Genomic DNA, 19,444 nt, shown 5'->3' with positions numbered 1-19,444 from the left:
ACTTTTGTTACTGCATGCCAAGTAGAATATAAGATGGGACTTTGTGTTTGTCTATTTCTGACCACAGTCCTGGCAGCCCACTGTAAACGTTATTATGAAGTAGGAAGCACACAAGCTTTAGCACAATATAAAGTGTATAGTATGTTGTCAGTACTATGGTCAGAAATAAATCGGTTGCATCCCTGCTTACAAAGCTATTGTAGTTCTCTCTCTGCAGGTCAAGTACTGCATCAAGTACTTTTGTCAGTTAATTCCTCTCCACTGATAAGTTGCACAGAAAAGTGTAACAGTTCAGAATGGCATGCTTGATTTAACAGTACTGCCATTGCTTCATTAACACATACCAACTCATATCAATACAGGTTGGCTTCATTTCTAATTTTGTAAGAAATTTATCTGCAGTTATCCTTAATGAAACTTAGCATGCCTCACGCTGATGCTCCTATAATGGTAGTATATACCATTAAAAATTTGCCCTTTTTAAATCACTAAGTGCCCCTCTTACCCTCCACCCCCCCTCCCACACACACACCTTCAATAGCTTCTAGCACCCCTGTCTGGGATGACAAAGTAGAAGATCACGAATGGACAGAGGAAATTATAACATTAGAAGACATTTTTGCCATAAATAAGGATAAGGTGCAGGGCCTGATGAGACCCCCCCCCCCCCAATCCTCATGGGGAGTACTGAGATGTAGCTACACTTCTGAAGAAGAGCAGCCTAGGAAATTACAGACCAGGGAGCCTGACACCAGTTATCTTCAAAACCATACAGATGGTCCTGAAGTCTAGGTTCAAAAGGTTTCTAGAATAGAATGGGCTGGCTTGTAAGCTTCAGCATGGTATAAATGCAGAAAAATCCTATTCTAATCTCATTCTACACCTTGCTACTAGGGAGGTGGATATGAGCATTCCAGTGGATGTGATGTAACTGGACTTCATTAAAGTCTTTGAGTCAGTCCCCACACAACTTTCTTGAAGAAAATAAGGGATAGGAATGAGTACTAAACTGTGCATGGGGATGGCAAAGTTGTTAGAATACGGTGAACGGATTGCATCCTGTGGTCCAGAGTTTGATTCCCACACTCTGTATTTGCATACTGTGTGACTGTAAACAAGTCATACTCAGAAAGTGCTCCCAGACTGAGTCTACAAAAAGTCCTTGTGAATCAGTGTTCTGCAATGGTAAGCAAATACAAGTCTATAAATAATAAAAAAAAGTATTAATAAAAGCAGGAGATCTCTGTGTTTTAGAGGAGAAATAGAAGTCCTGGGCCCAGCCTTATTGATTAGGTTCAGTAAGGGACATAAGGAATCTGCAGTCATGGGTCAAGTGATTTATAGCTACACTAATCATTTTTAAATAAAAAAAAGACAGTTGAGCAATACAGCTAAAATGAAGCTTAACCAAAGAAAAAGCCCAGAGGGGGCTTCAAACCACTGTACTACAATATAAAAATGTTAAAACATACAGTATACATGCACAGCAGAGGCAAAAAGTTCAAATGGAGTTTCAGACCATCTTACTTTAAAATGCTAGAACATACAGTATAGTCACACATGCCTGTATATTTTATGTTTTAACACTATTATATTAAAGTACTGTACTTTGAAAATAACTTTTAGTCACAATTTTCAAACCAGCTTTAGTCCTTGTCAGTTTTGGGAGGCCCTCATGCTTAATGATATTTCTTATATAGTAATTATTCAATTATATTCACTTTTCCTAAAATCATTTTAAAACCAGAGACATAACTTTACTATGATTCTAGTGGCAAACAAATGGAATGGCTAATATATTAGAAAAAGTAATTATATTCCATCTTTCACTGAAAGAATGAGAGAACCAGTTTAAAAGTATCATAGCAGACAGATGCTGGAAGAGCACTGGGAATGCTGAACTCGACATTTCAGGGTAGATATTGCTTAGCATCATGATAGCTGGTGTTTAGTTACTACTTCATTTCTTACCAGTAGAGTAGTACCACAGACTTTTGCAGTTACCTGACAATTTGCACAAGTGTCATGATGGTACAGGTTAAATGCAGTTACCTACCAGGTTGAGGGAAATTTAATTTCTTCCTGATCCCCATCCTGTTATCTGGTTAGAGTTTGTATATTCACTTGTGTGCCTTTATGGACTTTTGCTATGCTATCTAATCCCCTATCAAGACATGCTGTTAGGCTGATTGGCTGTACTAAAAACCCACAGACTTGTACTGTGAAACTTTCCCACCTAAAATCAAACTTATAAAAGGACATCTGTCACAATGGGATTTACCTGATTAACAAAATTAAATAGATAAATATTCATATAACAGTATCCTAAGAATTTGTCCCTACATTGCTTTTACAACTAGTAGATGTAGGTCACAACATTTTTAGGGATTGTGCAATAACCATATCCAATGTATTCTAGTACTTAGGTTGTAAAGAATTATAAGTCTTCTTAAAAATTCTGCATATTTTGGAAAATCCATTTGACTTGAAATGGACTGACATGCAAAAATGTTTAAAAACAAAATCTGAAAGTACTGTAAATATGGCTCAAGTATTTTGTGGTTGTGATAGATGTACTTGCCAGTCTTTTATTTGAAGTGGGTTTCACAGTTATAAGGTGCAAATAATTTTTTCACAAGGTCAGTCTAAACACATGGCAGAACGTGAACTGTTGAGTCATAAATGTGTCCTATGATGGACTGGCATCCCTTTCAGAACTGATTCTCTGCCTTAAACCTGTTGCTTGTCAGAATAGACTTTGACTTCCCTGCATGCTCTGATTAGGATAAAGCAGGCGTCAGAAACAAATGAAATGAAATGAATGAAAGAACAAATCACAAAGTATACTTTTGAAGGATGTCATCTCATACATACATAAGCTGTGATCATACAGTAATGCCTATATAATTAGGAACAGCACAATGTGTTCCTTAACACTTTTCTTCTGCTGTTGTACATTAACATGAACTTAGAATAAAGCACGATATATTATAGAAAGGAGAGGGTACTAGCTCAACTCAGCTTTTATTTCAGTGCTTGCTCACAAAGCACTTTATAAAATAGATGAAATTCAAAGAAGCACTTGTTCAACAATGGGAAAAACAGCTAATGTGATGAAAAGGTTATTGGAGATTATTGGTATTTAGTTATTGCAATGTTCTTGTACTTTTATTTGTCTGCTTCTATCTTTCTGATGTCAGATGAATATCACAGTGGTACTGTGGCAGGAATATTTGAGTTATTGTGGCAGTGAGTACACAGAGATATAGTGGCAGCTGCCTGCATGACAGTGTGACTGTTCACAGAATCAGTGGCTCCCTAATGACATTTTTATTTCAACCTTCTAAGATGAATTCATGCATATATATATATATATATATATATATATATATATATATAGGTTTGAGTGTGTGTTATGAACTTCAGTGCAGTACTGTACTATATTATAGGCAAAAGATGAAACCTTGTCCCAGATAATGAAATCTTGGTTTTGATAAAACTATGCCTTTGATAACATTCAGTTGATGCAATCTTAGTTGCTACTGTGAAATCTGAGTGGTTTAAACAACAGGAAAGAAAAACATAAGAAAAAGAAAACTTTTTGATTAGTACTGATTTATGTTTCAGAAAATAAAGGCCATGTTTGGGTGCCTGACTCTGCAACACCAGATGATGTCAATTCTGGCACAGTCCTTCCTTATGAAAATGATGATGTTAAAGTTCATATTGAGAGTGACTTTATTTGTTTCTACTCTTCCACACCAGGTATGCATTTCCAGATCTGATAAATATGATGTAATTACTAACTTCATTGATCATATATGGAATTTTTCCTCCGGTAGATAACAAATGTTGGAGGTGTGATGAGGAAGAAAGAGGTAACTGAGTGCATATGTGTTGGGAGTGTAACAAAGTGGCAAGTTTATCAAGGATTGATATCAGAGTATAGGCAAAGAGAAAGAAATAGGGGATCCTAAATAAACGACCAGTGCTGGTAGTATTTTAGTAGAATCTAGAACAGAAGTTGCTGTTAAAAAAGGATAGAGCATGTAAAATATTATATGATATCTATAAGAATCAATAGAGGAGGTTAGAAAGGACTGGGAAGAAAGATTAGATAACTCACAAAGAAACAATGAGGGGATATATGCATGACTCCTAAACATGCAACAAAGTCTAGACAATTTAGGATCTTTGCTTGGAAGTTTTTACATAAGTATTGTTATACCCCAAGTAGACTCCAAAGAATGTTTCCTCCAGTAGATAGCAAATGCTGGAAGTTTAGTGGAGAAGAAAAAAGTAATTACAAACATACTTTTTGAAAGTGCAATGAGTTGGCAGACTTAAAAAATTCCCCACAGACTACTCTATCAAAAGTACCGGGTGAGCAAATTGGTATAACTAAGGAAATTATTTTTTGAGCTATGATACAGAATCGGAATTGCCTAGACATAGTAAGGCCTTGCAGAGTTTAATTATGGTGGCTGCCAAAAAGCAATTACTAGAAAATGGAAATCAAAGTCTAAATCAAGCATACTAGAAGAAATGAATATAATAACAGAGATAAAACAACTGGAAATGTGATCTTTAGGAAAGGGTTGGCGCAAATTGCATAGAAAAAATGGAATTGGGGAACAATGCATACAGAATAATGTTTTAAAGGAGGAATGAGGTTTAAAAGAAGTCGGGATTTAAATGAGCAATGTAATGTTTGACTGACAATGACTGGATAGATTATAAGTGATGTGTAATGTTTGCAACTAAAAATATGTCAGTATGGTTTGTTTTCATTTATATAAATGTAAGATTGCTTATGTCATAAGTGATAATAAAGATGTTTTTTTTAAAAGAAGTTAATACAATGAATATTTTAAAAGTGTCCCTGGTTGTCCTTAATTATTTTTGATGTGTCCCTGACTCTGTTGAGATTTTCCCTGATTCATTCATTCATTCATTCATTGAACAATTCTACATACCCTAAATACTTTGTTCTTTGTATGCTATTTTCTTCACATAAACATTATACTATATCATTTTATGAAAGTATACAGGTACTCTTTTTACATGTTTTGCTGACTGAATTCTTGTATCAGTTCTACTTATGATTATGTTAATTTATGCTACATATTATCCTGACACACCTCTCTGCATGCTTGCTCTTATATTACCACAGTTAAAGTGATATTGATTAAAGTTTAGTGTTTCTTTGGTTGTATTTCTGCTGTGCTGAGCCTGAAATAGTCTAAGAGGATCAATGTTCTTATTTGGTTAATAAACAAGCAAACAAATAAAAATAAAATATCTTTGTCAGTTATGCACTGTACACGTCCCAGCATCTTTGGGGGTGCTGCAGATGGCATCAGTCAGACCATGCACCTGTTAAGGGCTCATTTTGAAACATGGTAAAATTTTCTGTCTCATCACAGTCGCTAGTGTCACTTCCCATGCCTGATGTCCTTGGATGTAAGCAAGTAATGGAAAATTAGTCAATGGGGGTTATGCTTATTGGTTGTGAGAAGACTGGAGGGCCAGAAAGAGTATGAGTAATTTCTAAACTCATTATACATTCTTATCTCATATTACCCCTTTCTTCCTTTGTGGGCTTCCTGTTATCTCCTGTGCTTACTCTGAATTACTAAAGTTTCTTACCCAGTTAATTCACATACCTTGCTACAGTCAATGTGTTCCCACAAAACCACCCAAAACTGGAGAACTTCCTCACTAAAATAATAGCAGTAATCTCATGCACACCTCTCAACTGTCCTGATTGTCGCAGAATTCCAGATTTTTGCCTCATATTTTTGGCCTGTACCTCATAAAATTTGTGGTTTTCTGGCAAATCATTGAGGATTGAAGTCACTAAATAATACTAAATGACATACATTTGAGTTTCAGACTTTATATCCTTCAGAAAATACATAATTCAAACCTGTTATTCTAGCAAATTTCTAGGTTTATAGTAGCAATATTTAAAATCTGTCCCTATTTTTGGGACTTTGTCCCCCGCCCCCCCATTATTTAAAAAAAAAAAAGTCCAAAACATACACTGTGAAGCAGTAGGAAACACTTTCAGTCAGCCAAACTCTTCAGTCCAAGCTGTTATTATTTTTCCAACATACAAAGACACAGATTGAGCGCTTTTATCCCCTGAAACTGGGGACTTCATTAGAAACCCCCCATATTTTTGTCATTGTCCAAATTTCTTGCGCTGAGAGGTTGAGAGGTATGGTCAGTGTGTTCTCACAAAACTGGTGAACTTCCTCAGCAGTAATAATAACAGCAATAATCTCAGACATACCTCTCAACTGTCCTGATTCTTGCTGAATGTCCATATTTTTGCCTCATATTTTTGGTCTGTTTCTCATCAAAGATGTGGTTTTCTGGCAAATTGCTGAGGGCTGAAGTCATTAAATGACATGTATTTTAGTTTCATGCTTCATATCCTTCAGAAAATGCATGCTAACACAAATACTGTTATTATAACAACTTTTAAATTTTATCAAAGTAATATTTAAAATCTGTCCCTATGTTGGGCCTTTCTCCCGCCATTATTTTAGGCTTTGTCCAGCTTTCTTGCATTAAGAAGTTGAGAGGTTGGATCTCAGATCTCTCCTTATAAATTACATTGCTCTCACCTCATTCTACTTACCGCTATTTCTGAAAGTTTGTTTTTATTTATTTAATTATTTGTTAAACTGGGTAAATGGCCTAACACCTGCAAATTGTTTTCAGCCATGTCTCGGGTCACAAGAGCAACAGTAAGGATCATGAAGGGATGATTGAGTTGTCACTTAAGCATCATGTTTTGGCAAATGGAGGAAATTAGAATGCTTTAAGGAAACCCACACAGATGTAGGGGCAAATCAAGACAGTTTATTTAGCTTTCTGTATTATATTTCCCCCCCAAAATCGCCTGCACAGTCTGGTTCAACTGTTTTCTGGCATTCATTTTGTGCTTCCCCTCCTATTTTGTGTGATACCCCGTCATTTGAGTCAGACTGTTTCTGTTGCTGATTTTCCTGCTTTCAGCCACTGAAACATTTTTTTCAGTCTGTACCTCAAACCACTCAGCAAACACCTGTATTACATCTTTGAGGTTTTCTCCTGTCTATGACTGCCACAAGCATTTCTCTGTCAAAATGCTGAACTGGTAACATTCTGTCACAAGTCTTAGTGATCAGAACACACATCACTTCACAATATGTTACTTTTTTATGCTTACAGTGCTTGTTTTCATACTCCACGAGACTGACCGTGCCATAGTTATTTTTTGTAATTGTATTTGGTAACAACCAAATATAAACCCTACATTAGCAAGAGAAGCAAAAGAAAATTTTGGGCACTCATAAAATTGTCTAAGGCCGGCTTCGAGAGAAAAATTGCACAGGACACTAAGGATAATCACAAGGCTTTCTTTAGTTATGTTAGGAACCTGGGTGGTAATTCCCAGATATGCTCAGAATTAGTCCAAAATGACAAAAAATACACTGAACCCACAGACATTGCCAACATCCTAGCTGACAGGTTCAGCGCAAACTCCCCCCCTCCCCACCAAAAGGGCAAATATCTATCCCAGCAGAGTGCTGCTCCCCTGACATCTCAGATGCTCAGGTAAGAGCCGCCCTCTCCAAAGCAAAAAACACAGCATCAATGGGACCAGATGGTGTCCCGGGCTGTGTCCTACATGAACTCCAAGAAGAGCTAAACCCAAACATAAAACTACTGTTCAATCTTAGCCTTACTACAGGATATGTTCCCAAAGAGTGGCATACAGCAACAGTGGTCCCTCTCCATAAAGGTGGTGCCTCAATGGATCCTGGAAACTATCTCCCCATAAGCCTGACTAGCTTGGTCTGCAAAGCTATGGAAAGGATCATCATGGACCTCATAAATAAAGATATTGGGGACCTACAGACACTGGATCCAACCCAGTTCGGCTTTGTTAAGGGCAGATCCTGCCTCTTAAACCTGGTTGATTTCTTTGAAACAGTCACCAAGGCCATTGACGAGGGGAAGGTGGTCCACACAGCCTACCTGGACCTCGCAAAAGCCTTCGATACAATACCCCACTTGGGCATTATAGATAAGCTCACCAGCTTAAATATAAACCCCTATGTCACTAGATGGATTGCAAACTGGCTCAAGGACAGAACCCACATGGTTAGAATTGCTGGAGCCATGTCAGACTCCAAACCAGTTACAAGTGGTGTCCCACAAGGCTCAGTCCTGGCACCTCTCTTGTTCGGTATATATTTCTCGGAGGTACAGGCCAACACGGAAGGACTGTGGCTGACCAAGTTCACAGATGACTGCAAACTGGGCGCCATAATCGACTCTCCAGCCGACACAAGCATCCTCCAAAAGGGCCTCATAGAAACAGACAACTGGTGCCAGAGCCATGGCCTCAAGCTAAATGCCAAAAAGTGTATAGTCATCCCCTTTGGCAAAAACAAAGTGCCCACAAATTACCACATTGTACAGAAGAAGTAATTAGGGACCTGGGGACCCAAGTTGATAGCAATCTCTCATTTGACAGCCACGTGGCCAAAGTGGTTAGAAAAACATTTTATATAGCCCACCTAATCATGAAGGGATTCACATCTAGATCAGGGGAGGTCATCGTGCCTCTTTACTCATCAGGCCCATAATTGAGTACAATGCCCCTTTTGGGATGTACCTTACCAGACACCTGCAGCAACTGGAAAGACCCCAAAAGTACCTCACCAAGAGGATCAAAGGGCTCAAACAGATGCCATATGCTGCCCGGTTAAAGAAACTCCAGCTCTACTCAGTTGCATACCGCCTGTTCAGAGGAGATCTGTGCCTGACATATAAAACCATGTCTAACCCAGAATTAATGTTCATGCTGCACCTCAGAAAATCCAAATCCCATCGAGCTACACGCTCGAGAGACTTGAACCTCAGCACTGAAATAAATAGGACATGCTGGAGGGACAGATTCATAACTCAGAGGCTCCCTTCACTCTAGAATAAAATCCCAGTCCAAGTTAGGCAGAGTCCCTCATTGACTCTCTTCAAGAGGAATCTTGATGAGTGGATGGGAGATCGTAGGTTTACCCCGGGTATCACTTCTGTCTCACTGTTAGACAGAGGCACAGTATACTAACCTCGAAAAAGGGCATAGCAAAATAAATTTAAAATGGGTGGCGAAAGCCAAACACATTCTGGCTAGGCTTATAAATGCTCTAGGGCAGATAGCCTAGTATGAACCTATGAACCTATAAAATGTACTTCCTCTCTATCAATTTTCAAGTTAGGTCTGAATTTATTATCTTCTGAGACGGTAACTGGAGTGATTCACAAAGTCAGATGGTTAATCCAGCCAGTTTTGGGTTGAAAATCCCATTGAGCACTCGGCAACCACCACTGACTACTATGTGAGCAGGAGCAGCTAACAGTGTAAACCTTGCAGGAGGCATGACCCTGCAGCTACTAATACTGGACTAGCTACATATGACAGCAATGTTGTCTGTTCCACTAACAAGACTTGTAACTACTTCGTAAGAAAGATTACCAGAAGGAAGATGCTTTGCACTTTGCTGTAGTGTCTCTCAGGCAGATGTCTGGACCACATAAGGTATAATAACCCTCTCGTAGCCTAGTGCTTGGGTCCCTGATGGAGCAAGGCTGTATTGGGCCAAATAGGTCCAACGGGCCTAATAACAAACCCGGTGCCACTGTATTAACAGGCTTTATGCACTCAACACATACTTGTTCTACTTACTGTATTTAAGCAGTTATTTAATCCTGTTTGGTCCCAGACAATTCTTTGAAACTAAATACATTGAAAGGCATGTCAAAAGGGAAGGTGTGTTTGATACTGAGTTTGAAAATGACAAAAATGTATTGTTTTATGTGGTGAAAAAGCCCCCACCCAATACTCCTATAGAAAAATGTTTTATCCTGAACCCAAAGTGTAACATAATCAGGTCTAAGTTTGCTGTACCTTAGGCAACAATTATTTTCTGCACTCCACAAACTTTGTAAGTAGCATTGTGATTCAACCAGGTGTACATATCATACTGTTTGTACAACAGAGTCATGTAGAATTTTATTTTTAACTTTACACAGAAATTTTAAAGCATTCCCATTAATTGTACAGGCAGTTACATAGGGCTGGTAGCCAAAATAAAGCATACCAAAGCATCATGCAACTAACAGACCCCAGAAAATAGCACTGTGAGGCCTTGTGAACCATATGGTACCTTGAACAGTTCAGGTAAGGCAGAGCTATGCAAATGAGGGTAAGCAAATCTGTTTGTGATTTAGGAAGAAGCTGACAACATACTGTTTCTGCTACATCTGGAGTCAGCAGGACTGTAAGTGCATAATAACTGCACCTAGCCATTCATACAAAGTCCTGATTCACCAGCAAAACTGATGCATCACTCAGTGTAATGTGGCTGAACAGCACCATCAATGTACCATCCGAGAATATGGCAGAATACTGAAGAAATAATACACTGACAAATCACTACATAGCAGCAGAACCTTGTACACAAAAACAGTGTAGAACTACTACTCTTTGTTCCTCCCACAACACAGTGACATCACAAATCATATCCTCTGCAGTCATGACCCATAAGATAGGAATGTCAATGAATCAATCCTGGTCATGTCTGTGGAGCAGCAGAAAGAAACATAGCACTTCAGGCATCCAGTGCCATCGCATGTAAGCCTAGAGCACACACTGTAGAATACATTTATATGAAGCCATGTGTAGTGCAGCCAACTGTTATGGACAAATATTCATAAAATCTATCATTGTTTGTGTGCATATCACATACATATGTGATTTGCTATGGCAGTAGACAGTGATGTGGGCCACATACCAGGTAAGACATGACCTGTCAAGTGCATTGATATCCACACTCATACGTTATACTGCTGGGCATAATGGTCACACGTGGGGCACATTGAGTCCAACTGATCAGTTATGCATACCCCATCCCCCAAACCTAGTATATAAAAAAAGCTGTCTGCCATCTGGGAACACGACCAAGTGCAGCCAAACCTATAAAATGGATAGTTTACATATGATCTTCCTAAATGTTGTGCATTGGTATTACTGCAATGTTACTGTGCTGAAGACCAGCTATATCCTGACTATGTAAAGATCCTCAGAATAGACCCTAAATGACTGCTGCACCCATTCCACCACATGCACTGGTATGGTGAGGACTTGTAGGAAAAAATGTAATGCCTCCAACACAACTCCTGCATGCCCATGCAAAGGGAAACCCCTGTACTTTCTAGTTTAATCAATTTTGACCTTGATGTCTGATAGGGAAAAGTGGTATTTCCAAGATGCAAAAACGTCAGAGTAAACAGCAGTCTTCGAGTCATGTTTGATGAAGTGTGCTTCACAGAGCAGTGACACATCAACTTCCTCTACTAACCTTCCAGTTATTACAAGACACTATCTATGTTAAGAAATGCATAATTGTACCCTTTAGAAAGATACACCCCTAAGAGTTGATCAAGTGGTCAGGGATCTGGGTACACATGTAGACAGTAACCTTCCCTTCTACCACCACATGGCTGCAGTGGTGTGGAAATCCTTTTATGTTGCACAACTTATAAGTAAGGGCATGGCATCTTGGTCCAAAGAGGTCATTACCCCACTGTACTCCGCCCTTATTAGACCAATCATAGAGTACAGTGCTCCCTTCAGTATGTACCTAACAAGGCATATGCAGCAACTAAAGCAACCTCAGAGATTCCTTACAAAAAAAAAATGCAAGACGTTACAAACCTACCTTATGCAGAGCACTTCAAAGCCCTTTCATTCTAGTCTCCTGCAGAATGCTGAGGGGTGATCTATTCCTGCCTTACAAGACATCCACAAACCCCACATTTATGAATCTCCTGTACATTTGTAAGTCAAAAAGTACCAGAAATACAAAGTCTAAGGCCCGGAATTTTGTCTCTAACTTAAACAGAGCATGCTGGAGAGACAGATTTGTGTTCCAGAGACTGCTCCTCCTATGGAACAGGCTTTCCATCCATGCAAAGCTAAGTTTGTCTGTTACTCAGTTTAAGTACAACCTAGACCAGTGAATGAAGAATAGGAAATTTACAGTGGGCCTGGTACCCATGTCCCTTATGGACAGAGGTAGCTTATAAATGCCTGGCCCTCAATGTCCTGTTTGGATACAGAACATCTTTGTTCTTTCAGAGAAAATTTGGCTAGGCTTAGAAAGGGACCCCTCAGGCCATTAACCTAGTAACAATCTATGAATATGAGTGCATAAATTTGTAATAAGTGCTTTATGTCAGACTACTTTTGAGAGTAGGATTTAGATGGAGATATGGTCTGTCACTATTTTTTTGTAAGTAAAGTGCAAAGTCATTTATAATATAGTTTCTGTCTATGTCTCTCTGTCCCTTTCTGTCATCCACTACATTTTCACATGGGCTGTTTTTGTGGAATACCTGAGTGAAAAAAACTTTTGAACAGTACCAAAGTAAATTCTCTTGAAACATTTCACAATAAATATTAGGAACTAAAATGGAATCCAGATTACATGGCAAATAAAACAGCTGTCAGCTCTTAGAAATAATTTAAAAATTTACAAAGAAAACATTTTTCCCAAGGTGCCAGACTTTTTGCATATTGATTTTATTTTTATATGTTGTCTGCCATTTTATCTCTGAACTTTATTTCACTTTGTATCCTTCTCTGGCTGGTTGCTAGCTATTTACACAATGGAGCGAGTATGGGGAGAAAATGTGGAAGAAAATTTCTTTGTGCAGATATTCACAATAGTTTGGGAGGTTATTTTTGTTCTTTAGTGAAGTGTCAGCGTCTTTGCAGAAACAGCACTTTCCAATTATATATATAATAAATTAACTGCAAATTAGCTGAAAAATCATAAGGAGAAGTTACTAGATTTTGTACTTGTAAGATGTTATATAGATCAGTACCATATCTCTTGGTCTATCATATAGGTTCACAAGTTCATAGATTTACACTGCACTTACAGCCCAGGTGACCAGTGACAAATTTAGCCACTTTACCCAATAGTGTTAAGTTTTCCCATGAGAGTAAATTGTTCCCACATATCCCATGTGAGAGTTTACAGTCTCTCATCCAATCAAATCTAAGTTTGAAGTTTGCCAGGGAATTTATTTGATGTGTACAGGGAGTCTGTTCCACAAAGAGATGATCCTTTGTGTTATGTACCTGTATTGCTAGCAGGTGCTGTTAGTAACAATGAAGGTTTAAGTTTTTAGAGTAGCTGTTTATTTTACCACTGGTTTTATTGAGATGGAGGATCAAAAAGTATAGAATCCTTCATAACATGAAAAGCTGAAGTGTCCCTGTAGGAGCATGCAAGAAATTGTTTAAAGGGACCCGATTTTTAGTCATTTAAGACACAATAGGTTGCTTAGTTCTGAGATTTTTTTTTTAGGAATCTCTCAGGCTTTTCAGATTAGTTGAGATGCTTAGAAAGAAGCATGTCAAAAGAGTTATGGACCTAGAAGAGATACCCTGAAGGTGTGGTCAAAAAAGAGTTCATTATCAATACAAATACTTTGGTCTCTGATATGTCAGTCCATTTTGAAGGGTACCATTTATGTGGTGGGGATGCTGAATTTCCCAAAGGTAAAACTATATGCTAAACTAAACTACCCTTGAACACCAGAAACTTAGCCCATGCATATGAATTAAAAAAAACTCTAAAAGAACACCTGCTTAATGCCTGGACCTGCCACTGTATAAAGTCTAGCCTGAACCACCCTCTGTAATCAACATCTCACTCCTAGCCTATCTCTCCTCTGCTAGCACTTCTCACAGCACTTTCATACAGATTTCCTTATACTCTTTAGCACTAACCTTCTGTGTTTACTAATGCTCCCTTAACTTCCACAACTAACCTGCACAATGCTGAATTCTGTCCATTTTGCCATTGCTAAATTTATATACCTACATGATTACCTCACCTTATTCTGTAATTGAATCTCAAATGTTTATACTTTCTTGACTGGGTACATTTAGTTCTAATTGTATTTTCTTTCTCTGCATGTGTGCAATTTTATTCTTTCTGATGGTTTCAGTTGTATAATCCTGCTTGAATACCTAACTTGACATACACTGTATACTTCTGTCTAGCCCTATGTAATGTAACATTGTTTTTGTTTCTTTGCAGAGCTCTTCCCCCAGGGCCTCTGCTGAAAAAGTGCACTAGCTCAGTTGGACTTTCCCAGTCAAGAAATATCAACTAAATATATATATATATATATATATATATATATATATATATATATATATATATATATATATATATTCTTTGACATTAAGAATGAGCCTGTGATTAACACACCAGATATTGGTTTGATCTGACCCTTGCTGGAAAATTAAAAGACCAGAAAGAGATTTGACGACCACATGGTTTGAAGCATTATGAAATTTAGTAGCTATAATCCTTTGATTTCTGCATTTATATCAGACAAGTAGATGGCAAAGAAGAGGGGGCCCAAAATGGAACCCTATAGAACGCCAGCAGAGACATTATTTCTAATGTGAGCAAGTGCAAACACCCTTAGCAGCATAGATTTAGTCAGTGATCCAATTTGCTGTCCAGCAGAGTGTGTAAGGGCTAGTCAAGTTGGATGAGAGTAAAAAAGTCAATAAATTATCATATATGCATAAAGCAGGAAGTGACATCAATGTGCACTTCCTGCTTTAGGTTAATATATATTGTATAATTTATTTGACTGTTTTTACTCTCTGATGAAGCCACGGTTGTGAGCAAAACGCCTACTTGTGGATTTAATAAAGCGTTCAGACTCTTAGCAATTGTTGTGCGTATTACTTGCAGAACAAGGTTCCTCGTTGGTGACTTTTTGGTTTATTTTTCTATTTTGTGTGTATCTGTTTAGATTCCGTAACTTTATAGATGATGGTAGTGAGGCTAATAGGTCTGTGATTATCAGGGTCAGTTGTGGGGCTTTCCTTGTGCAATGGTACTGCAATGGCTAATCTCCATGCTTCAGGAACATAACCTGTGTAGAGACGTAGTCTGAATAAGTGTTGGAGGGTAAGGACTAAATGGGACGTCGCAGTTCTCAACAGACAGACAACTGGTGTTCTTGATTTGGAAGTTGCAGACCAAGGATCTGATCTGGAGTTATTTTGGAGAGGAGGTTTTGTGGACTGAGAAAACAAAGAAATGAGTATGGGAAGTGAATTTTGAAGAAAATTTGTCTGTGAAGGTAGTGGCAGTGATTCTGGGATCCAGATAGGTGGACCTATTTGATATAAGCTCCATACAGTATTGTATGTTATTCCTGAGTTTCATAATGTAGCTAAAGCAGGCGTTTGGTGGTGGCCATATTAAGCTCATAAGTGGTTACATTAGGGTTTTGCTTATCAGAGTTACATCCTTCTTACACTAGATGAGGAGATATGTTTTATCATTAAGTAGGAGCTTTTTCCTTTTATTGCAAAGTTTGTTAATATGAAAATGCCATCAAATGAGTTTTCTTTTAAACTTATTGCTATGCTTACAATATAAGAGTATCAATGCCTCAATACAGCTGCCTAAAAGTGAGTAACATGTGGATGAGTATGCAGTAGTAGTAGTTTTGGAGTTATTTGTGCAATTTAATCATTTGCAATAGTCAAAAAAGTCAATAAATAGCAAGTAATTACTTTTGGAATGATCCTGAAAAATAGCAGAATGACTATGTATTTCAAATCAGGATTTAAGGGAATAAATCACAATAAGATGTTTGGATTTAACCAGAGAAGAGATAATGAGGGGTATAATATAAGTAGGGTACATGATTTTTAGGACAAGCTAAAGTGACTTGAATAAGAAATTGGCATTTACAAAATCAAAACATTTCTGAGCATATTTCTTGTTAAACTGAATAAGAGTTAATGGAGAGGTAAATTAAATCATTTATAGGAAATGTATTAGGTTCAGTGGTTATCTTTTTCTATCCTGCGAAAGGTATTCCTTATCTTCTGTGTGGGTGGGGATCTGTAACTGGCAATAATGTGATAATTGGTTTAACTGAGTTAAACTAGGACTTCAGTAAGTTCCAGGGTAGTATGGATACTGCCCCACATTTTACAATAGGTCTGAACCCGTGAAGTGCTGATCCCTGGTGATGAGAGAGAGAGCACTCAGTACAGTAGAAGCAAAGCTGCTGTGTAATTACATAAATGTGGATGTCCTTGAGGGCAAGCAATGCTTCAGGTTCAGACATTTTATTGTTTAGGCTTCTTGCATTAAATAGTGCTGCTTTATTTGATGCAAACTGGGATTTGTGTGGGGCAGCAATAATTTTAGCTCCATGGTTCCTTTAGTGGTCTAGTGTTGAGAGAAACCAGCCAAGGGGAAGTGAGATGTATCAACTGACAGCAGTTCTCTCATCTTAGGCTGAGAGCTACAAGGGAGCTGTCTCACTAACAGTAAAATTTGACAAAAGTATGATAATAGGCTTCCAGAATTAAGGGAGCCCTGGAAAGCAATGGGGATTTGCTCATGGAATCATATGTCAAGGGTGCATGTTATAAAGAGCAGAATATGCATTTCACAATGGAACCCAAATGCACATAGTGCTGGAATATTAGGTGCAAACTACAATTTGTCTTGTGTGATTTGATCTTTTTTTCTGCTGTAAATTGGTTGTTTCTGCTCCCTATCCATAGTCATTTATTCTGGGAACCCAAATAACACCCCCCCCCAGTAATCCAGCCAAACCTGGCAAAAGTAGCATGCAGATGCAGGAGGAGAGCAGGCCCAGTGCTGCCAAGACAGCTCAGAATGTTTTTTTATTTTTTGTTTTTTTTTTTTGGAATGAGATACAGCATTGATATCTTACATGCTGGCATCACATTTTACTGGCATGGGACAGTGATGACTTCTAAATCATCCACTAAACCTAGCCCTGCTGTAGTTCAGAGCTCCAGTCTCAATTGGGGTGAAAGAAATAGCCTGCTTTACACACACACAACCCCCACAAGAGAGGTTAGCTGACAAATCCTCATTGCTTCTTCCCTACCCCTCCTCCATTTTCAACAGGCACCCAAGCCAGTGATCAAACTCAGTGCACCTTAAAAGTAGTCAGGGCTTTGTCCCTCCACATTAATGGATGTGAGATGTAGTTACTGGTAAGACTCCTCTCCAAAAAGTAGAGAGCTCCCATAAAGGATGACACAGAATGCTTTTTTAGGTGGGATGAAGAGCCACATTTGCCAGATAAGGACCAGGAGAGATGGAGGTTCCAGGCAAAAATGCATTAATTATTGCAATCAACATATGCTTGGTTTTATAAATGAGTGTTTCTAAATGCATGTTAGAATGTGGGCATATCACACTATATATATAAAACAGACTATGGATTTAGGTTCTTATCTGATGATAATCAAGCATTCTTTTGTTGTTCTCCTTTTTCCATCACAGACAACGTGTCCTGGAGGCACCCTCACACAGGTTCAGTCTTCATCCAGAAACTAATAGAAGTAATACGCACACAGGCCTGGGAGCACCATATAGAAGAGTTGTTCAGAAGGGTGAGCTCTGAATTTTTGTGAAGCCATATATGTTTCTCCTTTTTCTTCTGTCTATTTTATTTGTATTTTAAATTCAGCAAATTCCACTAAATCCAAGACTTGCTCTCACGAAAGGTCTGGGGATTTTGCTTTAAAGTACAGTAGATCTTCAAGCTTTAGAAGGTGAGTGTCGTAGAACAGCAGCTTTTCTTCTGCTTGCTTTTTCCAGTAGTTGAAGAGCCCCTTATATAGATGAGGAAATGATCCCTCATCCTTGTGTACCATCAATGTCAGTTGTTGCGTACTCCAAGTAGACAGTATTATATAAATAATTCCAAGTAGACAATATTATTATATAAATAATTATAGACATACTTCAGCTTAAATAAACCTAGTATAACACTGTAAATGTACAAAAACTATATACAGTGGCTATAAAAAGTGTACACACCCCTGTTAAAATGCCAGGTTTTTGTGATATAAAAAAATGAGAACACAATAAATAATTTCAAAACTTTTCCCACCTTTAAAGTGACCTATAACCTGTATGATTCAATTGAAAAACAAATCTGTTAGAGGAAATAATATAAAAAATAAAAAAAAGTGCAATAAGCTGGTTGCGTAAGTGTGCACACTCTTAAACTAATACTTTGTTGAAGCACCTTTTGATTTAATTACAGCATTCAATCTTCTTGGATACACACCTGCCATCAATTGAAGAGACTCTGATTAACCCCAAATCAAGTTCAGTTGTCCTAGTAGGATTTTCCTGATATTTACTCAGTTGCCTGCTACAGCAAAAGCCATGGTTCGCAGAGAGCTTACAAAGCACCAAAGGGATCTCATTGTTGAGAGGTATCAGTCAGGAGAAGGGTACAAAAAAATGTTCACAGCATTGGATGTACCGTGGAACACAGCGAAGACAGTCATCAAAAAGTGGAGAAAATATGAGACAACAGTTACATTGCAAAGAACTGGACACCCCTTCAAAATTGATGAAAAGACAAGACGAAAAATGGTCAGGGAAGCTGCCAAGAGACCTACAGCAACACTGAAAGAGCTGCAGGAATTTCTGGCAAGTACTGGTTGTTTACTAAATGTGATGACAATCTCTCATATTCTCCATATGTCTGGGCTAAGCTGTAGGGTTGCAAGACAGAAGCCTTTTCTTACACAGAAAACATCCAGGCCTGGCTAAAATTTGCAAAACAATACATCAGGTCTCCCAAAAGCATGTGGGAAAATGTGTTATGGTCTGTTGAGGCCAAGGTTGAACTTTTTGGCCACAATTCCAAAAGGTATGTTTAGCACAATAACAACACTTTGCATCACCAAAAGAACACCATCCCTATGGTGAAGCATGGTGGTGGCAGTATCATGCTTTGGGGTTGCTTTTCTTCAGCTGGAACCGGGGCTTTAATCAAGGTGGAGGGAATTATGAACAGTTCCAAATACCAGTCACTTTTGGTGCAAAACCATCAGGCATCTGTTAGGAAGATGAAGAGGAATTTCACCTTTCAGCATGACAATAACCCCAAGCAAGGGCACCCGCAGACAGGTGCAAGAGGGTGCACTTGCATCCGCCTGGAACCGGCTGGCCAAGAAATTTATTTTATTTTATTTTTAAAATAAAAATGTTTTTAAAGGGCGTTCCTCTTTAAGAACGCCCCTTGAATCCTGTCCAGTTGCACAGATGCAACAGGTGTTTGCAATGTGTGTGTGTGTGTGTGTGTGTGTGTGTGTGTGTGTGTGTGTGTGTGTGTGTGTGTGTGTGTGTGTGTCTGTGTGTGTGCGTGTGTGTGTGTGTGTGTGTGTGTGTGTGTGTGTGTGTGTGTGTGTGTGTGTGTGTTTTAAGTGTGTAAGAAGTAGTTCCTACTCAAACAGGGCCACTTATCCTAGACAGGGTTATGCAGT

At 38.4% G+C, this 19,444-nt stretch overlaps 1 protein-coding gene across 2 annotated transcripts in view; it reads left to right on the top strand.

Annotated features, from left to right (window-relative positions):
* LOC122787442 (caspase-1-like) overlaps positions 1-19,444 on the top strand; it is a 356,567-nt gene that overhangs the window by 310,296 nt on the left and 26,827 nt on the right. For both annotated transcript variants that reach the window (XM_044054158.1, XM_044054157.1), the window contains exons 6-7: positions 3,628-3,765; positions 17,442-17,551. In XM_044054158.1, coding sequence (XP_043910093.1) covers positions 3,628-3,765; positions 17,442-17,551 — 248 coding nt within the window. The remainder of the gene's footprint in view (positions 1-3,627; positions 3,766-17,441; positions 17,552-19,444) is intronic.

The sequence above is a fragment of the Protopterus annectens genome, chromosome 13.part0 (assembly GCF_019279795.1).
Source record: "Protopterus annectens isolate FY-2018-M chromosome 13.part0, PAN1.0, whole genome shotgun sequence".
Classification (NCBI taxonomy): Eukaryota; Metazoa; Chordata; order Ceratodontiformes; family Protopteridae; genus Protopterus; species Protopterus annectens.
The sequence above is the reverse complement of the archived record's forward strand: the minus strand, read 5'-3'. Positions and strand labels throughout refer to the sequence as shown.